The sequence below is a fragment of the Podarcis bocagei genome (genome assembly GCF_964188305.1).
Source record: "Podarcis bocagei genome assembly, chromosome: 1".
In the NCBI taxonomy this organism is placed as follows: Eukaryota; Metazoa; Chordata; class Lepidosauria; order Squamata; family Lacertidae; genus Podarcis; species Podarcis bocagei.
The window spans coordinates 49,213,248-49,233,840 of NC_138125.1; the positions used below are offsets into that span (position 1 = coordinate 49,213,248).

The 20,593-nt window shown below is 45.4% G+C and overlaps 1 protein-coding gene across 1 annotated transcript in view; it reads right to left on the reverse strand.

Annotated features, from left to right (window-relative positions):
* The window catches only part of PLEKHD1 (pleckstrin homology and coiled-coil domain containing D1), a 24,218-nt gene extending 8,476 nt beyond the window's left edge, over positions 1-15,742 (reverse strand). The window contains exons 1-5 of the mRNA XM_081168879.1: positions 14,419-15,742; positions 6,114-6,207; positions 4,629-4,718; positions 2,768-2,844; positions 1,554-1,587 (exon numbers count right to left, since the gene is read on the reverse strand). Coding sequence (XP_081025005.1) covers positions 1,554-1,587; positions 2,768-2,844; positions 4,629-4,718; positions 6,114-6,207; positions 14,419-14,567 — 444 coding nt within the window. The 5' untranslated portion in view covers positions 14,568-15,742. The remainder of the gene's footprint in view (positions 1-1,553; positions 1,588-2,767; positions 2,845-4,628; positions 4,719-6,113; positions 6,208-14,418) is intronic.
* Positions 15,743-20,593: the final 4,851 nt, after the last annotated feature.

The window sequence follows — 20,593 nt, forward strand, 5'->3', positions numbered from 1 at the left end:
GATGGCCAGTTTGCTTGCTTCTGTCCCGCCGAAGCCCATGTTTTTCAAAATGCTCCTTGACCTTCACCGCCACGGGCTCTCTGCTTCTCTCCTAACAAAGCAACTGCATGACTGGTGGAGCAATTCCTCAGAGCTATTTTAAACTCCTCTGGGCAGCAAAGGTGCTCTTCGGTGATTTTGCTTCTGCAGCAAAGATACGCAAGCAGCAATCTAGATTGTTACTTGTGACTGAGCTGGGCTGTAGGCCTAGAGTTCTGGTGGGTATGTTGCCCTGCAGACATTCGCTTGATTATCAGCCTGAAGGCTGGAAGCCAGGTTGGCTTGATGGCATACTTCATGGTTCGTAAATTTAGGGGTGAGGCAAGTCCCATAAAGAGGGGAAGAGGCAACGGAGGTTGGGGTCTGAGAAAGTTCTGTAGCAGTCCATGAAGCAAGACAAGGGAGGACTGGAGCAGAAAGTTCAGGTAAGCTGACATAGGTAGCTTAGGGGACATTGACATAATGAGCAGGACCGGGTCTGATTTAACTCCAGGGTTGGTTTTTTTTAAGGCCTGCCAACCAGTCAACAAATTATACTGTGAACCAATAAGAGGCTGGAAGCTTCCACAGCCTAATTAGGTGCTGCTGACTCTCTTCCCTCGTTCATTTGCACATGCAAGGGGTGAGTCAGCCGTTTAAAAGTGCATCAGAGGAAATCCAGTAATGTCCAGGGGTGAGTGGGGCAGACATTCATTCATACAACAGTGAACTGCAGTCCCATGTGCACCCCCAAAAACGGCTGTGGGGGGCTGGGGGATCCTGCAAAGCAGTGTGTCTGCAGGGCAAACGAGAGGAATGGGATGTTGTGCAAGTCCACTCATGAGATTTTGCCAGCTGCCCATTGTTTATTATCTCTGGGATAATGGGTCCCAGGTCAACATGGAGCAGCTGGAAACTCACGCTTGCAGCTACTGGCAGAACAACCCAGTGCATGTTCACTCACAAGCCAGTTTTCCGTTTCAGTCACACCCGCCAAGAAGGTTGCTTAGGACTGCTGCATAGATGGCCAATGCTATGTCTGATGCATAAGCGCCTTTTATGAAAAGTTATTATGTGCTTTGTCCTGCTATTGCACTTGTGTGTGACCTTGCTTCCCCAGTATGAGTACACACACACAAAACCTAGAATAAACCCTGGTGGGTGAAAAGGGTTTGTTTTTTTAAATTGTTCCCTGTAAGCTTCAATGAAATAAAATCTTTCTAGCTGGATATAAACTGCTGGTATGGAGCAAACAGCAAAACTTAAGCAGCTTAGCTGACGATTATAGGGCTCTAAAAGTTCCCCATCTGTTTTGGGAGTGCCTCCCACTGTAGCCCTTGCCTTGCTTACTTCTCGGAGATGGAAAGAGCTTCCCCTTTCATTATGTGAAACACAGCCTGAAGGTCAGGAGGACAAGCACTTGCAGTCCAGTTCCATGCTCAGTGTGGGGTCCCTAAGCCCACTGAAACAATATAAAACACACCTAAATGCAAGTGTGCAGCTCAGTCCTTCTTATGTTTATGCACTGGACTCACTGGAAGTACATCTGAGTGTGCAAAGGTCTGCAGCCTTAGTAAAAAAAAAAAAACATGCTTGCTGAATATTACAGGTGTGCAAAAGCAGGGTAAGAATCTTGGAGTAACAGACTTCTTTGTAGAACTTTGGGGAGCTGCATGAATGCTGATGAGAAGAACATAATGAGATTCATCTTGAAATGCATCTATGGTCCTAGTTGCCTGCATCTAGATTAGGAGGGAAGGGACCTCATCTCCTGGCCACAGAACCACAATAGTAAGTGCCATAATAAACACTCCTGGACACGGTAACCTAAGTACAGAGGCCACTTTGTAAAGTTCCCTAGTCTTAAATGTATTATGGTTCTGCTTGTCAGAACAATGTGCCTACTAGGAAGTTACGAAATCTGGGACTTGATGATGCAGTGGTACCTGGAGAAAGCAGCTTTCATTCTCAGAGTCAAACCACAATCCGGACAGAGTTAAGTACCTTTAAATGCCATTGATTTCACTGGGAGAATTAGGAATGTGTGTCTAAGTTCTTAACTCTGGCTGGATATGCCCACAATTCCCACTCCCCTTTCCAGGGCTGTTATTCCTGCCCACCCCATAGAAAATCCCTCCACTTCAGTTGTCATACCCAATTTTCACTTGATCCCAGCTCCAAATCTCCCCACTAAATTGTAGTTTAGCTTGATGAGAACAAATTGCCGCAAGCTCCATCAGGCTTGCATGTTCTTCCCTCCCCTCCTCTGGTGGAGTTGCAAGGAGTTGGGGAGCTTTTGGTTCTCTTTTTTTCTTAACCACACCGGTTAACACTGAGTATGGTTTGTTTGAAACAAAGCAACTTCAAACTATAGTTTCAGGAGATGGCTTGTTTAAACAAACTGCAGCTAATGTTAACCACGGCTGAGAGGTTGAACAAAATGCTGAATTCTGGTTAAAGTAAAACTGAAGCAAAGGCATCAAAATTTCTCCTTGTCGCTGGGCTGAGGAGAGGGGCATGCAAGCTCTTCATTCTCATCACAGATTTCTGACCGTGGCCATATTCTTGCCATTATCTCTGTTACCCTCTTGGCTTTACTACTACAAATTATATATTTTGGGATACAGCCCCCAAAGAGCAGCAGATAGTATTAATACTAACAATTAGAGTATTAATGAAACCAGAGCTTAGGTAAATAGTAGCTTTAAAGTAAGCGCAAGCCTAACAGAACAGCTCCTCAGATACTTACACTTTCCCGGACTCCTGTAGCATTTCCAGCCACTGGGCTTGTTCATATTCTGATTCTGCTGCCAGGACAATGGTACCCTTAAAAGAGAAACACAGCGGCTATGAAGAGAGAAGTAGTATGGAAATATTAGAGCTGTTGCATGGGCCCATTGATCTGATTTGGGGCCTAACCCAGTGTTTCAGAGTAGTCCTGATCCAACCCTGGATGATCTGGGGCCACCCCAATCCTGATTGTGGACCTTGCCCAGTCATGCAATTAAGCATGTGGTCAGCAAGGGAAGAAAGGAAAGTCACACACCACACACACACACACACCTGGCTGCACCCACTTTTGACTGGATGAAAAGTGGGTGGAATGGACCTAATCTGTCTCAGGGTGATTTGGGGCTGCCTCAGTCTGATCTGGCCCAAATCCCAGGTCCACCTGAACCTCTTTGTTTGTGTATGACGAGTGTCCAGGGAGTATATCTGTACTAGACATATCAGTTTTATGCTAATTTAACAGGGGAAGAAGGGCTGTCGCTCAGTTGCAGAGCATCAGGTTTGCAAGCAGAAAATCCCAAGGTCAAACATCAGCATCTCCAGGTACAGACCCTCCAAGTGTCCCTGTATTCCAGGGACGTCCCTGATTTAGAGAAGCCGCCCCGGTTTCTGATTTAATCCCGGAATGTCCCACTTTTCTTTAGAATGTCCCTATTTCATTGGAGAAATGATGGAGGGTATAGAGTTATCCAACCCCCGATCCATCTGAAGGCAATCGTGTAAAGAGAAGGGTTATGTTTTTTTAATGTTTATTGTTTTGTTATGTTATTATATGCGTTGGAAGCTGCCCAGAGTGGCTGGGGCAGCCAGGTAAGAAGTGTGGGTTGTATTTCTCCGATGTATTTTCATCAGAGAAATGTTGGTAGGAATGCAGGTGAAGCTGGGAAAAGACCCCCCCTCTGAAACCCTGGAGTTTCTGCACTGCCAGTCGTTGTAGGTAAAGCTGACCTAGATGGTCTGACTAGGTATAAGGCATGTTCCTAAGTAACCTGCATCGTTTTCTCAGTCTTGGGAATTGTAGTTAGATCAGGGATACCCAGTCACCCTCACAAACTATTCTCAGAGGTCCCTGGGGGAGAGAAAATAACTATTAATCCCAGGGATCACCACTATGGAGTCTGTGGGTGCACATGTGCCCACAGAGGCCTTCCCTGGCATCCACAGGGTTCCCTCTCCTCCTAGAATAAGGCGTGAAAGCAGTGCTCTGTTCATAGAATCACAGAACTGTAGAGCTGGAAGGGAGAATCATCTAGCGTAACACCCTGCAAAGAAGGAATCTTTTGCTCAACTATGTTGCAGTCAATATAGCAGGTTGCGGTGTCTATAACAGTTTCTCCAGTTTGCAAAGGTGGCCACAAGCCCAGAAAGGCTTGTAACCCCTGTATTAACCAGTTTAATTGTCTAGAAACAGCCTTACTTCTGAAACCGCAGCGCCTTATGTCAAAAGCTGCAGTTACAGAAAATAAAACGGGGAGGTCATTCCATTCCCCATAAGAAATATGCAGCGTGGCTATATAGTGGAGAAGGGCTGTAGTTCAGTGGTAGAGCATCCTCATGCAGAAGGTCTCAGGTTCAATCCCCTGGGCAGGACTAGGAGGACCCCTATCTGAAATCCCAGAGTGTCACTGCCAATCAGTGCAGGCAATACTGATCTAGATAGACTAATGATCTGACTTGGGATAAGGCAGCTTCCTGCATGCGGCAGTTTCAATCACATTCATTTCTCATCTGTCAGCACACTCAGCTTATTCCTTAATTGGCGGCTTGCAACAGCTTGAAAAAATACTGTAAACTGAGGAGGAAAAAGAAATTGTCTTTACGTGGAAGTCCTCATGGGAGATTTTCATTGCATAAGGCATGTTTGGCTCTTCTTTAGCTTCAACGATGCAGCCGCCCAGAGGTATGACACCCTGCGGAGATACACCAAAAATTTAGACTAGCTCGTGTGACTCCCTACTGAATTGCAGCATGGTACAGCTTAAAATGAGATGCGGGTGGCACTATGGGTTAAACCACAGAGCCTAGGGCTTGCCGATCAGAAGGTCGGCGGTTCGAATCCCCGTGACGGGGTGAGCTCCCGTTGCTCGGTCCCTGCTCCTGCCAACCTAGAAGTTCAAAAGCACCTCAAAGTGCAAGTAGATCAACAGGTACCGCTCCGGCGGGAAGGTAAACAGTGTTTCTGTGTGCTGCTCTGGTTCTCCAGAAGTGGCTTAGTCATGCTGGCCACATGACCCGGAAGCTGTACGCCGGCTCCCTCGGCCAATAAAGCGAGATGAGCGCCGCAGTCCAACCCCAGAGTTAGTCACGACTGGACCTAATGGTCAGGGGTCCCTTTACCTTTACCTTTACAGCTTAAAATGAGTTAGGGTCAATGGGTATCTATCATGGTGGTTTCTAGCTCACCATTTGGTGAGATTAGAGAAAAACCAGAAAGTCCCCCATTTAGATCTCCCCTCAGCCACGGACGACATCACTCTTTTTCAGCTTCAGCCCCTCTGCAGTAGCAGCCATAATAATATGGATCTATCTTAGATTGTTATATCTTTAATTTACAAAGCCCTGAACAACTAAGGTCCAGAGTACCTATGGGTCCACTTGAATCCTCATATCCCAGCTTAATCATTGAGATCTCCCATAGTGCCACCGGTTGACCCCTGAGTTAGGCAACACTCAAGTGCCCACAGTGGAAATGATTGGATACCCGTTCATTCATATTTAAAAGGGACAAGAATCATAAATATACCGTATTTTTCGCCCTATAGGACGCACCAGCCCATAGGACGCACCTAGCTTTTGGGGGGGGGGGGAATCAAGGAAAAAAATTTTATTTCCCCCCCAGGTTTGCGCAGCCATCCCCAAGCTAGAAGAGGGAGACGGAGCACTCCGTCTCCCTCTTCTGCCTTCAGGGACAGCCTCTCTAGCCTCTGTGGGGCAGCGGCTTGCCCCGCTGTCCCCCGAGGTTATGGGGCTGGCGATGGGGAGAAGCAAGCCGGCGGGACCTCCCGCCGGGCTTGCAAGGCTTGTGGATAGCTTCCTGAAGCCTGGAGAGCGAGATGGGTCGGTGTGCACTGACCCCTCTTGCTCTCCAGGCTTCAGGGAAAGCCTGCATTCGCCCCATAGGACGCACACACATTTCCCCTTCATTTCTGGAGGGGAAAAAGTGCGTCCTATAGGGCGAAAAATATGGTACACATTCGTGTTTTTAATGCCCAGTTAGCACACCTAGGTTCTTCCAGGGATATCTTCTATGAAGAAGATACACAAGAGTCTAGCTCCAGGTGTCTATGTTTGCAGATGCTGCTTACTTTAGGGTGGATATTAAAGTAGCGATTGTTTTCAAAGTTCTTCTTTTCATTCTCAGCATAGTAAAGCAGAAAACTCTCCTTGATGATAAAGAACCTGAAAAGAAAGGAAGACAGAAATATTACATTCTATAAAAACACTTAACTCCCCAATAATTTCATATGGATGACAATACGGCAGGTGGACTGTATCATGATTCTGTGGAAAGTGCTAACATTACCAAACCTTGTGTTTGACCTGCAGATCTCTCTAGCAATGGGCACCACGCTCTCTCCTTCCAATGACATGTGCTGATCAGCTAGTATTGTAGCTGCCCTTACAGCTCTGTGCTTCCAACCAATAGGCTGACCTGGCACTAGCAGACCTGAAAGGTTTAGAATAGAGGTTTTCAAATTTTCTACCCTCAGGACTCACCTGAGATGGCTGAAAATTACTGAGGCCCACTAGTCACAAAATGGTGGCACAGGGGCAGAGCCAGGCATAAAATGGTGGAAGACAGAAGCAGATTTTGGCATAATCAGCCAAAACAATCATTCAAAATAATTTTATCCATCGTTAGAAATTGCTACATTGTGAATCAGCCAAGTTAGAAGATAATTTGAGAAGGCCTTTTATTGCTAGTAGTTCATTTGTATTGTTTTACACACACACACAACTTCATGAAAAACAAGAGATACAACCTGAAAACAATTACACATTGGGTTATAAAGTGGAGATGGATTTGGCTGAATCACTGAATGTGGTTATTTTTCACCCTTGGATGGTGGCAGTGGTGTGCGTGGGCTATTTTGGGGAGGGGTCATCACATGTGCATGAGTATCCAGCCTCCCTCTCCAAGCCGGGCAGAAGCCTCCTGGGCTTTGGGAAATAGGCACCAGGGTAACATGTAGGGGACTAGTCTAGTCCCCCTAAGGATCCACTGAATGCATGCCAGTGGGTGGTGGCTATCTTTGTGGAGGGGTTTTCACCAGCAAACCCAGAGAAGAAGTTAGATCGAAAGAGATGACTACGAATTCACCCTCTAATGGGACGAAGATAATCCCTTGCTACTGTAAGCCATCCCAGCAGTGAGAGTGTTCTATGAATATTATCTGTACATTTAAGTTTTAGCTCTGCAGTCTGGAGGGCTTAAGAATCTCAGGAGGCCAAATACTGGAATGATACACTGTTCCCCCATGTTTGCTCTTATGTGTGAAAGGAGCAAAGCAACAATAGCAGAGTATGAAAAAACTGAATATAGAACTCACTGACATTGTCTAGGGATTTGAAGCCTAAAGTGAAATGTAATTATCCAGGCTGGAGATTTGTTTTGAATGTTCTCAAAGTGACAAAAGGAGCTTGAGAGGTTTGCAGCTCCCAATATTTCTTTAGATTATAGGTTTGCCCTTAATTGCTAATATATTTCAGAGCAATTCCAATTCTCAGCCTTGGCAAAGGAAAGGCACTTTCTGTCTAAGCAGAATAAGGGCCTCTTGATTCATCATCACCAGAAGCTGCTGCTTAGATAGGTATTTTCTCCAGTTCCTCAGTAAATCACTCCAGAAGCACTTCCGTCAACAATGGCATGGCTAAAGGGAAATCTCTGCATCCCCATCTCAAATGCAAAATGTTAGTCTAGGTACTCTCTAATATTTCGTTTAGTTATATTCATTCATTCATTCATTCATTCATTTCTATACCACTCTTCATCCAAAGATCACAGGGCAGTTTACAATATAAAAACACAAAAATACATAACATGATATCAAACAATAATAATAACCACACACACAGTTTCAAAGGCCATAGATTGTTTAATAAAACAAAGACCCGGGAGATGAAAAATGTTTTTTGCCTGGTGCCTAGAGATATGTAATGACTCCCACTTTTCATCCAGGAAACTCAAGGTCACCCTCTCCATATTACCCTCACAACAAATTGGTGAGGTAAAAAAGGTAAAAAGGTAAAGGACCCCTGGACGGTCAAGTCCAGTCAAAAGTGACTATGGGGTGCGGTGCTCATCTCACTTTCAGGCCGAGGGAGCCAATGTTTGTCCACAGACAGCTTTCCAGGTCATGTGGCCAAGCAGGACTAAACCGCTGCTGGTGCAACGGAACACCGTGACGGAAACCAGAGCACACGGAGATACCTTCCCACGACAGCAGTACCTATTTATCTACTTGCACTGGTGTGCTTCCGAACTGCTAGGTTGGCAGGAGGTGGGACAGAGCAACCTTCTGATTGGCAAGCCCAAGAGGCTCAGTGGTTTAGATCACAGCGCTAAGGGCCAAGCAGGGATTCGAACCCTGGTGTCCCGGGTCCTAGTCTGACACCATGGCCACTGCACCAATATCTATTATTGCCAACTTCATTAGGAGCCAGTTGCCTTTTTCTTGTTATTGTCAATATTTGAACCCACTTAGGACATGTGGTGATGGTGGAGGAGGAGGGAGAATCACTTTTTACTTCCATTCCGTCAAGTGAGCAAAGTTGCTTCATTTGTGGCCACACTCTGGGCTTTCTAGTGTTAAAGATTTCTTAGCATTTGGTCTTCCAGAAGACCTTGTTTTCTTAGTGAAGAACTGAAGGCTGGAGGTGGATGGTGGCTTTTCCATGAGTGAAAGCTGGCATGGTAAAGGATCGCTGCCCATGCTGTGCAGACTTGTTTATTTTAGTGCACTAGAAGAACCTGAGAAGTCTGTTCGACTGTGACCGGGATGGGACACCTCCCCCGCCACTCGAATGCACATCTCAAGAAATTATGGTCTTCAGCATTTCACTTTTACTCCCTGAAAAATATAAACTCTTCATTTTTAAAAGGTATAATAAAATGGATTCCAGGAAGTTTAAAGACAATACTAGAGAAGACTTAAGAGCTGAAATCAGGTGTGGTCATTCAAAGGGCATTTGTGTGGAATTGCTTTCCCATTCTAGTCCTCCATCCTGCTTGAGCCATCCTCCTAAATTAGACATGGAAGGTATCCATAAAAGTACAGCCACATTTATCCTTACACTTTATGCCAATATGCGGGTGGCGCTGTGGGTAAAACCTCAGTGCCTAGGACTTGCTGATCGTAAGGTCGGCGGTTCGAATCCCTGTGGCGGGGTGAGCTCCCGTCGTTCGGTCCCAGCTCCTGCCCTCCTAGCAGTTCGAAAGCACCTCTAAGCACAAGTAGATAAATAGGTACCGCTTTATAGGTACCTCGGGTTACAGACGCTTCAGGTTACATACGCTTCAGGTCACAGACTCCGCTAAGCCAGAAATAGTACCTCGGGATAAGTACTTTGCTTCAGGATGAGAACAGAAATCGCGCGGCGGCAGCAGGAGGCCCCATTAGCTAAAGTGGTGCTTCAGGTTAAGAACAGTTGCAGGTTAAGAACGGACCTCCAGAATGAATTAAGTTCTTAACCCGAGGTACCACTGTACTTATCCTTATCCCAATGCCAATTGCCTGACATCAGGTGCAGGACAGCAAAAAGCACCTCACAGCACCAAGACTGGAACTAAGCCCTCTTTGAGAGGAAAAATCAGCTGAGGGAATCTCTATTCTCTGAACTTAAGTTTTTGTGGAGGTTAGCCCTACAGCTGGAGGTAAGTGTTGTCTCTGCTGCCTTTTAGAGGATTCAGTACAGAAGATATCCAGAAATTGATGAAGCGTCCTTTTTAAAAAAACAACAAAAATAGACAAAAATTGTTCATGGTAGGGGAGTATAGTACTCACATTAATGATGTCAACATAAATCTTAGGGTTCGGGTGACAATTGTATAAGCTCCCACTGTCACAGTGTTGCTAATTCTAGCCAGAGGACATAATGTTCAGTAGTGTTTATTATGTTGATTGCCCAAAGGTGGAAGGCTCCACACTCCTGCTTTAGGGAGCGCATAACCCCCTTCAGAACAGGGTGAACTGCACACACTTGGACAGGTGAGCCAGTTACTAACGCTATCTCCAGCTTTTCTGGATTCTCAGGTGTGTTGTTTTTTTACTGACATCCAGTCCATTATCACATCCAGGCACTGATTCTGCCTCATGTATTCTTTCCAGAGAACTACCTTCACAAACTGCTGACTCACACAGTATGTTTTTTCTGTACACACACCTGGCATGACTGAGACTGCTTATATGAAAAAAAGAAAAAGAGCCAGATTGTGGGATCAACTCCACAAAAGCTTGTTTTCCACCCATAAATGTTTTGTTCCTAATACACACAGTCAATGAGATTAGTTAGGTAATATTCATAAGCGCGTTTTGAAAACATAAAAGGGCTGTGTTAAGTATTCCCCGCAGATTATAACATCATTGTTGGGTTTGGGAGCCCACAATGCTTTTTTTGGAATAGCTCCAGGAACTAAGTATAGCAACTAATTGATGTTGGGGTGATCTTTCCTCCTCTGGGGATATTGCAGTAAAAGTGGAACAAGGCAGCCTCCAGGGCGGTTCAGTTTTGAAACTGCTCAGTCGGCTGCATGTGCTGCCTGGAAGGGTAAGACAGGCTTCCCCAACCGGCTACCCTCCAGATGTGCTGGACTACAACTCCCATCAATCAAAGCCAGGATGATTTCCAAAGCCATTTAAATAGGTCAGGCAACAGACATTTGGTGTGGAGGAGAAGATAGGGTTTGTGCTGTGTCCCTATTTGTTAATTGCAGTTTTCTGTCTGACCTGAATTGTTAACTAAAGTTTGTTCAGATATTTCCCCTGATTAATCATGACTGTTATATGGCTTTGGAACCTTGGTATAGTGCAGTGCTTCTCGAAGTGCGGGTCACAGATGGGTCCAAAAATGTTCCTGGGCAGGCGACGGTCAAACAATGAGGAGCTTTTTAAAAACTTGCTTCCTCCTCCTCCTCCTCCTCCTCCTCCTCCTCCTTATTATTATTATTATTATTATTATTATTATTATTATTATTATTATTATTATTATTTTCATTCTATACTGCTTTATATTTTTAAGAAATATAAACCTACATCAAATAAAACAATCCCAAACAAAACGTTACTGAAGAAAGTCAAATATAAAGTACAGTATACGTTCAAAGCAACAGGAAACTAAAAGGTTATCTTAAAGATTTCAAAATAAAACTTTACAAAGGAGGTCAAGTACAGAATGCACATTTAAGGCAGCAAAGTTAACAAACAACATACCATTATTCTCATGAGGCTTCTAAATGACAGAGTTATTCCCTATATGTATGTATCATGGTTAAGTTCTGTTCAAATACATACTGCTATTAGGAATGGGCGGGGACGCGGGTGGCGCTGTGGGTAAAACCTCAGTGCCTAGGACTTGCTGATCGTAAGGTCGGCGGTTCGAATCCCTGCGGCGGGGTGAGCTCCCGTCGTTCGGTCCCAGCTCCTGCCCTCCTAGCAGTTCGAAAGCACCTCTAAGCACAAGTAGATAAATAGGTACCGCTTTATAGTGGGAAGGTAAACGGCGTTTCCGTGTGCGGCACTGGTGCTGGCTCGCCAGTTGCAGCTTCGTCATGCTGGCCACGTGACCTGGCCTCTTGAGCGAGATGAGCACGCAACCCTAGAGTCGGTCAGGGGTACCTTTACCTTTATTAGGAATGGGCAGTACAGTTGTGCCAAAAATTTCACCAGCATTTCTTGTGACCATTCTTCATCAATAAATGGGACAGCAAATACCACCCACTGGATCAGACCGAAAGCCTATCTAGGTGGGCATTCTGTTCTGGTCTTTATCTCTAAACTGGGCTTGGAACACACAGCATTGCAAACAAAGGATGCCTTCAAAGGAGAAGGACTCTTCTCTGGTGGTCCTGTTCAAATAGAGGATGCATGTAGATGATCCTGGGTAGATTCTTCTTCAGTGCCAACTTCTCTTGCCATTAAAGCCTTAATTCAGGGTGGTGGTAGGGACTTAAAAGGAAAGTACAACAGAGAAGGGTGGGGTCACACATGCACCAGAGAGACCAGCTATGTTAGCAGAAAGAGTCCCTTGCGTTCCCTTGGATTAACCTAACCTGTCCTTCCTTTGCACCAGCTGCACTATGGGCAGAAGACGGCATCCCTGCCTTGCAAGGAGGTGGTCCAGTATCGTGGCTGCTGAGTATTGGGTTGGGATACGAAACACTCAGCTTAATTTCTCTGATTAGGTCTGAAGCTCATCTTAGTGGCCCTGGACACTGTTGGGCAGTGGAACAGACTCCCTTGAGAGGTTGTGGGCTCTCTTTCACTGGAGGTTTTTAAGCAGAGGTTGGCTGGCCATCTGTCATGGATGCTTTTGTTGTAATTCCTGTACTGCAGAGGGTTGGGTTGGAGTGTAGATGACCCTCGGGGTCCCTTCCAACTCTAAAAGTCTATGAGTCTGTGACAAATGATGGTGACTCAGGGCTGGAGCAGTCGTGTGATGGTGGAGATATGTCCAAAAGCAGCTACAGGGTTAGATCAAAACAGTGAAAAGGGCTGTTGACCAAACTAGGGTTGGGGTGGGATGCTGTATGTCAGAAAGGAACTTTGGGAAAGGATTTAGAATGGGAGAAATCTGTTGCTCAGCATCTTCAGGTAGGAGTCAGGGAAACCCCTGCCTGAAAGTCCGGAGAGCTATTGCCAGTCAGAGTAGGCAATGTTAGGTAGATGAACAAGACAGGTTCCTGTGGTTGTTCCTTCAATACAGGAGGAAGTTACTCCCTCCCCCCCCAAAAAAAATCCCAAATTTGGAGCACAAAAAATCTCATTCCTGACATCTTAAGATAGATCTAGGAAAGACCCTTGTATTTCTGGGAAAGACCTACAAGTTCCCCATGCCTGTCCTACAACTAGCACCCCCTGATTCTTGCAGCTTAGATGCATTTACGTATTTGAGTAACGCTACCTGCTAAAAGTGACCACTTCCAGCAATAAAACTGCTGAATTAATAATTACACTCTGAGGCCGGAGTTGCATGTAAGCAATTTAGTTCGGAAGAAATGAGCATCAGAGAGAACTTTCTGCCAACTGTGAAGGAATCTTTTGCCCTTCAGCGTTCTCTCTCACAGGGGATAAACCACCAGTCCTTGGCTCCTTTCAGAAACACCATGACTCTGGAATTTTAAATAGGACTTGCTTGTAAACACAAAGCACCTTAGCTGTCATTTTCTTCTCGTAACAGATTAACAAAACTTGTGTCATGCTGAACTTATGAAACAAAAGGAAAGATGACAGGAAGGGGGGGGAGTCGCTGAGAGTAGTCTTTTCCTCATGAAGGTACTTTACTGCAGATGGTGACACAATTTCTTAAATTATGTATGAGTATTTGTAGTCAAATCCCTTATCCAGATTTATCCATCAGGTAGAAGCAGGACCGGTTCCACATGACTCATAATATATCACTTGGTCCCCACAGCACTCCTACTCCCCATTTACTCAGGAGCAAGTTCCATCTGGGCCTAAGATGGGGGTCCACAACATTACTAGGTCCAGGGGCACATTTGGTATCCTAAGAAATTGTCATGGGCGTCTCAAAACACTCATTTCACAGAACCAGTGATACTCAGATCCCATCCAAAATGGGCGAAACGCCTACACAACCCCCTCCACTTTTTGTAGACATTCAGGTGTCTTTTTTGTAAAGGAAATGTGTCTGCATTATGGGGACGTTACACATTCTCGGCTCAAACCACAACCTTCCCCAGCTAGCGTGGCAATTGTGAGAGCAAACGCAACATGGCTGAAAGTCACAGACCCCTATTGGATAGTACCTGCGACATCACTCACAACACAACTCCTCCCTGCCATACTTGCTCCATGTCTTGCCTTCAGGTCATGCAACCAGTTACCCAGAAAATAATTCTGGGATTCAGTTCACACATCATTCAGCCAAAAGGGAGGAAAGCCGCTACTTCAGTTCCTGGCACAACTTCTGTGTTTGTTCCCCCCAAATCCCCACTGAAGGCAGCACTAAAAAACACCTGGTCCCCCAAACCCAAGTGTTCTGTGAACTTCAAAAGGCCACACATATTCTTTCTTAAAGCTAGCCCAATGCTAGCTCCAATTTTCTTTCCCTGGGGCACAGAGGGCAGCAGAGAGAGACACCATGTCAGTCTCCAAGGAGGGCAAATGCCACTACACATACCTGCTAGCCTACAGATGCTGTGAAGCTGCAGATGATCTCTTACAACACTGTGTCAAACACAACCTTAGCATACTTGAACCCATCTGCTTGGTCATGGGACGGTTTTTCATGCCTGGCTTGAGTGTCCCTTGGAGACTTCCCACGATTTTCTGGCTCTCCCCCCCAGCACAAACTCTATTGTCATCCCCTGCCCCCGCCCCATCTCCCCAGAGAGCCTTTTCATTGTGACTGCAGCTCTTTCCAAACACTTACCTCCTGGACCACTTGGCTGAGGGTCTCCCAAAGGGTCTCTTCCAGAGCACTCCATACAGCTGCACTTTGGTGCTGATATCCAAGGCATCCGAATCGGCAGGTTCCATCGATGGCGAAGGAGACACCGTGTTGGATTTTGAAGTGAACATTGTCGAGGGAGGGAGATGGATTTTTGAGCTGATTCTCTGCCTCTGCTCTGCAGCTCAGGGAATCCGATTAAATGCAATGAACCAGAAGGACGTAACCAGCCGCCCCGGTGGGAGAAACACACACACACACACACACCAGAGAGGCTGAGGCTGTGCTTTGAATCAATATCTGGACTGCTCAGTGCTCAGTCAATACCTGTCTCCCTGATGCAATGATGATGAGAGCTTCCTGGTGCCATGTGCCCGCTTCCCGATGTGCCGGAGAGATGGAGTGAGTCAACATTCCAGACCAGCCTGAAAACAAGCGAGGCAGAATGAACGCTCCAAACATCGCACAGCAGGCCGAACTCTGAATGTGCATGAGAGGGTGGCAAAATGCCCACTGCAGCAGAGGCCGGCACACATTAATACTTAGCATGCATCTGCTTCTGTCCTGTAGACACAGGGTGAGTGTATTTATTTCTCACTATGTATACAAAGGTATACACAATAAACCAGGCTTGCTTCTGTGCCTCTGTAGTGCCTATTCAATCTTTTAACTGCATAAGCAGACTATTAGTTTATTTTATTTTTTAAAAAAACCCATTAACCCTCTAGTTCTCTTAACTGCAGAGGAAGAAATGTACCCTATAACAGCTTCCCAGAACTTTCCATCATTCAGAAAGAGGGGGGAAACAGGAAAGAATATGCTTTCCGCCTTGGCAGTTGTACTGTGTGGTGATGGGAGATTGATTATATGAGGAATGGTAAAGATTGTCCGGAGCTGTTGAAAGGGTATAAAAGCCTCATGTTCCCCTAGTGCTGTTTTTGACTTCGTTCAGGCTAACATCAAGATTCCTTCACTAAACATGCCATTGATGAATTGTGTGAACCAAATAGCCGAAAGTCATTTATGCTCCCCTTTAGCAATCCCAGGAAATCATGTAACCATCATCGTTCAGAGGGGGGGGGGGAGGCAAGTTATTATATCTTGTTCACATCCAAGTATCTGATTCTAGAAACTACATCAGCCTTGCCATTCACGTTGTTGCTTTGCTGGCTTAATTGAGGGCCAGCTCTGAGCTTGCCTTCCCTCACACACCCCAGGGTATGATTTCAGACACTGGCAGGCATCAGGGGTAGGGAACCTCAGGCTGTGTGCTGAATGTGGCCCTCCAGGCCTCTCCATCTGGCCCCCAGGACTCTCTCAGGTCACACCCCTCATTAGCCCTGCTCCGCACCCCTTCAAATGTCTTTGCCTGTCTGGAATTTGCCCTTGAACCTTGATCATCTTGCTTGCTGACCTGGATTGAGCGTGGATGAAGAGAGGGAGGGAGATGTGTGTGTGTGTGTGTGTGTGTGTGTGTGTGTGTGTGTAAAGAAACCAGGGCTGTGGGAGAAATTCAATTCAGTTTGCAATTAAAGCTGATTTGATCAAATCCACACTCCTCGCCCCCAAAGGAAAACCAAAGCATAGCTAAAATTTGCACTTTGCCAAATTTTGTGATGCAGTAGTGAACATGTATGTGTGAACCAGGTCTGCTGTTCTGAACACAAAACCACTTCAGCCTCCTGTAAGACAATGAAAAAGTAGCCAGACTATAGGTTTGTGGGTGGTTGTCTTTTTGGGGAGAGAACAGAGCCCTGAGGTACTCCACACGTGTGTGATCAGGGGTCCCAAACACTCACCCCCAACACAACTTTCTGGACATGGCCCAGGAGGAAGGAGCGGATCCACTGTATGACAGTGCCCCCAGCTCCCAGTAACTCTAGACGGTCCAGAAGGATGTCATGGTCAATGGCATCAAAGGCCACTGAGAGATCCAGCAGAACTAGGAAGCCGTTTTCACCTCTGTCCCTAGCCTGCCAGAGATCGTCAACAAGCACGATCAATACGGTTTCAGTTCCATGATGGGGCCTGAATCCTGACTGTAAGAGATCCAAATGGTCCACATCCTCAAAACGTGCCTGGAGTTGTTCAGCAACCACCTGCTCAATCACCTTGCCCAAGAATGGAAGATTTGAGACTAGGCAATAATTGGCCATAATGGCCGGGTCCAAAGATGTGCAAAACCTTGATGCACTTAGCCTGTGGAAGATAAACTGGCCTGAAAAATCTGTACTATTTTATCGCTTGGTTATTTTCTTTTTAATCCTCAAACATGCAACCCACCCACATTGTGAGCTGTACTGTAGCTACAGACTTATGCATCCGAATCAATCCCCAGGAGCTCAGGTCTTCCAAGTGGGCGAGAATAAAGCACTACTCAGCTGGTCCTACTTGGGTAATAGCAACTCTTCATCACTCTTGCTCTGCCCACAGCCCTGTTAAATTTTAAGAGCCTGAAATGAAAGAGGCGGGGGAACAGCAGAGCTACATTCAAAAGCCAGGAAGGTTATTCAACAAAAAAGCCATAAAAGTCAGAACCGTGCAGGTGGCCAGCCTTGCCACGCTTGCTAACAAGCTCGAAGGTTAATGTGTAGCCTTCCCTCGGGTTATAACTGGAAGGCCTGACTCAAGCCTTCCGGGCAGAACCAAAGTTATTACAATTAATGTGGCATATCCTTGCCCACCATGGAACAAAAAACCATGCTGTTAAACATGGGCAGAACAAGATTAGGCATTGTGCCAAGTATGCTGTACCATCATACTTGGGTCCATCCATTATGGAGCATAATTAAAAATACATTAGGCTCAGCTTAGCTTAGAGAGACACCACTCTTTCTACTGGACCCATTTGGATCTCTAAGATACGTCCAGTATGGGAAACCGATTTGTTTTTGTTTGCATCACAAAGAGAAATGACCCAATTTGCATTATTCAGACCAATATATGAACTGAAACACATATATTCTTTGAAACATGCCCTCCTCCAATACGTTTACTAGTGGAAAGTGTGAATACAAATGTGTTTATTAGTGAAAATGCTAGTCAAAAATGCATATTGGGGGGAATCACTTGCAAAAATTGGTTTATTCACCGAAACTGCATACAAAAATTTGCTTATCAGGAACTTTACACTAAAACTCCATTCTCAGGAGTTTGTTTTTTAAAAAAGAAAACCACAGATTGCTGTGGAAATGCGTAGAACTGGAATTTAAGATTGGAGAAACTGAAATTGATTCATGCATCCCTTGCCGATTAATTTTCAGTGGATTTTTTAATCTACACTGCTTAGAGACATGAATAAAGTGGTATAGAAATATCATAAGTAAATAAATACAATGTATTACCAGTATGAAAGGGCATGAATACAGACCCTTAGCGGCCCCTCTTTGCCCCCCTCCCCAAACCTGCTAAAGTCTCAGGGCTCCCTCCAGATGACCTGTTTGTTGAACAAGCATCCTGATTTGCCTGCACAAAGCTTATGTGGTTAGGTTACCTCTGCTCTTTATTGAGAAGTTACCCTGATTTGCTTCTCAGATGTGCGCCCCAGACTTTTAAATGCATTTCCCTTTCACTTTCCCAACTTCAAAAAGTCTCTTTCTTTCTAAAAGCAGATTTGTTGCACAAGGGGAAAAGAAAACCTAAAGTTCTGGCAGGAGTTTGAATGCCTTGTGACGGCCTGGAGGCATCCCAAGTCTGAACACATTTTGGAAGTGGTGCTAAAATTTTTGTTTTTGCTGGCTGGTGGGGCAAATTCACAGCATTTTAATTCAATAAAATGTATCGTCTTACTGTAGACAGTTTTCTTGTCTGCTTTGTTGCCCACTGGGGCCAGGCTCTCTTTAAAATGTTTCGAAGCTCCAAACATTCCCCATACAAGGTGAGCAATGGCTCTATTTTCAGTCCTAAAGTAAATATAGCAGTAGTCTACTGAGCATGTGAATAAGGGTAGCTATGCTCTTTAAACTCATCTGTATGGTTGCATGGAGAGATAAGGCCATTTTCAACGTTGCAGTTGGGAAAGGATGAGTTTAAAGGTCTCACGGCAAAGAAATCCCAAGGTCCTGCAATGCCACCTTATTAGCTTCTGCAAGTGTGACAATGGCAAGACCAAACCTCCCCCAACCCCTACCTTCTCTTTTCCATGTACTCCACCTTGTGGATGCAGGCAAGGAAGCCAAGTGCGGGGCAGGCTTTTACAACTGTGTTAAGATGCATTACGGTCAGGCAAAATTAATAGGAAAAACAAAAGGACACATTTTATTTTATCTGATGCCAGGAGAAATCCATTGGCTTTAGGTTTTGACTGGCAACACAAGAACAAAAAAATATTACCTGCTCAATACATTTGGGCTCATTCAAAACCAAAGTTTCTTTCCAGTTTGGTTTTGAGTGGAAAAGTGGCTTGCTCATTTTTCAGTGGCGGCAATGAGAACTCGCGGGGCAACTTCCCTGCAAACTGTCCTTGAAATAGTGAGCTGAAGGCACAGCTAGCCCAATGCATTTTGCCACCCGAGGCAGGCCACAAAAACGACACTTCCCTGCCAGGGAAGAAGGGTTGAGGGAAGAGTTACATCAGGAAGAAGGTGGGGGGGTGGGGGGTGATAAAGATCAGGAACAATGGTGGGAGGAGACCAGCAGTGCCTCCCATTAGCCAAGAGACCACTATAAATGCGACACAGTGTGGGACACGGGTCAGAAAGGTTTACCTTGCCTGGGCTGGTTCACTCCAGCAGAGATCCCTCCATGGGCCGGATTGCGTGCCCGTGATTTCCAGCGTCTGCACAAATGCAATTTTTGGCATCTGCGCATGCACAGACACGATTTTTGGTGCAAAGAAACGAGTCCTTGAGCTGCACTGCGCTGGTTTAGTGCAGTGCACGGGGACTCGCCAAGCAGGTGGCTCGGTTCAGGAGTGGCTCGTGGGCCAATTAAACGGCCCCTGTGGGCTGCTGGCTCATGGGCCTTAGGCTGCCGACCCCTGGTGTGTGAGACGGATCTGGCCTCCAAGGAGCACAGGACAACTCCCATTGCCACTGCAGCAGCAGGCGATGCATTCCTTGGATCTGCTGCTCCTGAGGATCCTGATGCCTGAGGCAGTCCCCACCTTGTCTTATGGGTGGGCTGGCCCTGGCTGAAGGGGCAGCATATAGAGGGGTTTGAAATAAAAGCAAACACTAAGCATTCCTACAACACTACTGCTGTCTAGAACTGTGGCCTCTATTTGCAGTAACCAGCATTACTCTGGGTTAGCATCTTATGCCAACAGTCACATGAAACTAGGGACAAATAAATCACTTACAGATAGGTAGCCGTGTTGGTCTGCCATAGTCAAAATAAAAAAAATCCTTCCAGTAGCACCTTAAAGACCAACTAAGTTAGTTCTTAGTATGAGCTTTCGTGTGCAAGCACACTATCTGAAGAAGTGTGCATGCACACGAAAGCTCATACCAAGAACTAACTTAGTTGGTCTTTAAGGTGCTACTGGAAGGAATTTTTTTATTTTAAATAAATCACTGTTACTTTTGCATGCGTTTTCTCTAAAACCCACCCCATCCTCCCATTAATATGCATTTTTTAAAAAAATTAACACAAAAATCACATAATTTTTATACACATTTCTCAACATAATGGGTTGTACTGTTTCTCTTCCAGTTTTTCCCCCTCCCCATTTTATCCTTTCAACAACCTTATGAGGTAGGCTAGGCTGAGGGACACTGGTTAGCCCAAGACTACCTAGGGAGCTTCATGGATGAGTGAGGATTCGAACCCAGGTCTCCCAGATTGTAGTCCAGCACTCTAACCATTACACCGCACCGGCACTCCTCAATTTCTGCTACACATTTTGGCAGTTTCCCAGGGGTTTACAAATGATTGGTCAGTGCAGGTTCGCTATGCAGTATCACACAAAATTTTAATGTGCCCTACAAATATGTTGCTGCTCAATAAGCTAACATTAAAACCATTTTAAGCTAACTGCAGCAAATTCAAAAATTATTGCACACATTAGTTAGAAATGGAGATGTATTATTTTAAAATACTGAAATTTCTCATAAAAGAACTTTAAGATTTTTTTTTTAAAAAAAAAAGAATAAAAACCCTATGAAGAAACCTGTTTAGGAATGGTAACAGTGTGGGCCATCCCTAGTACTTCTCTAAG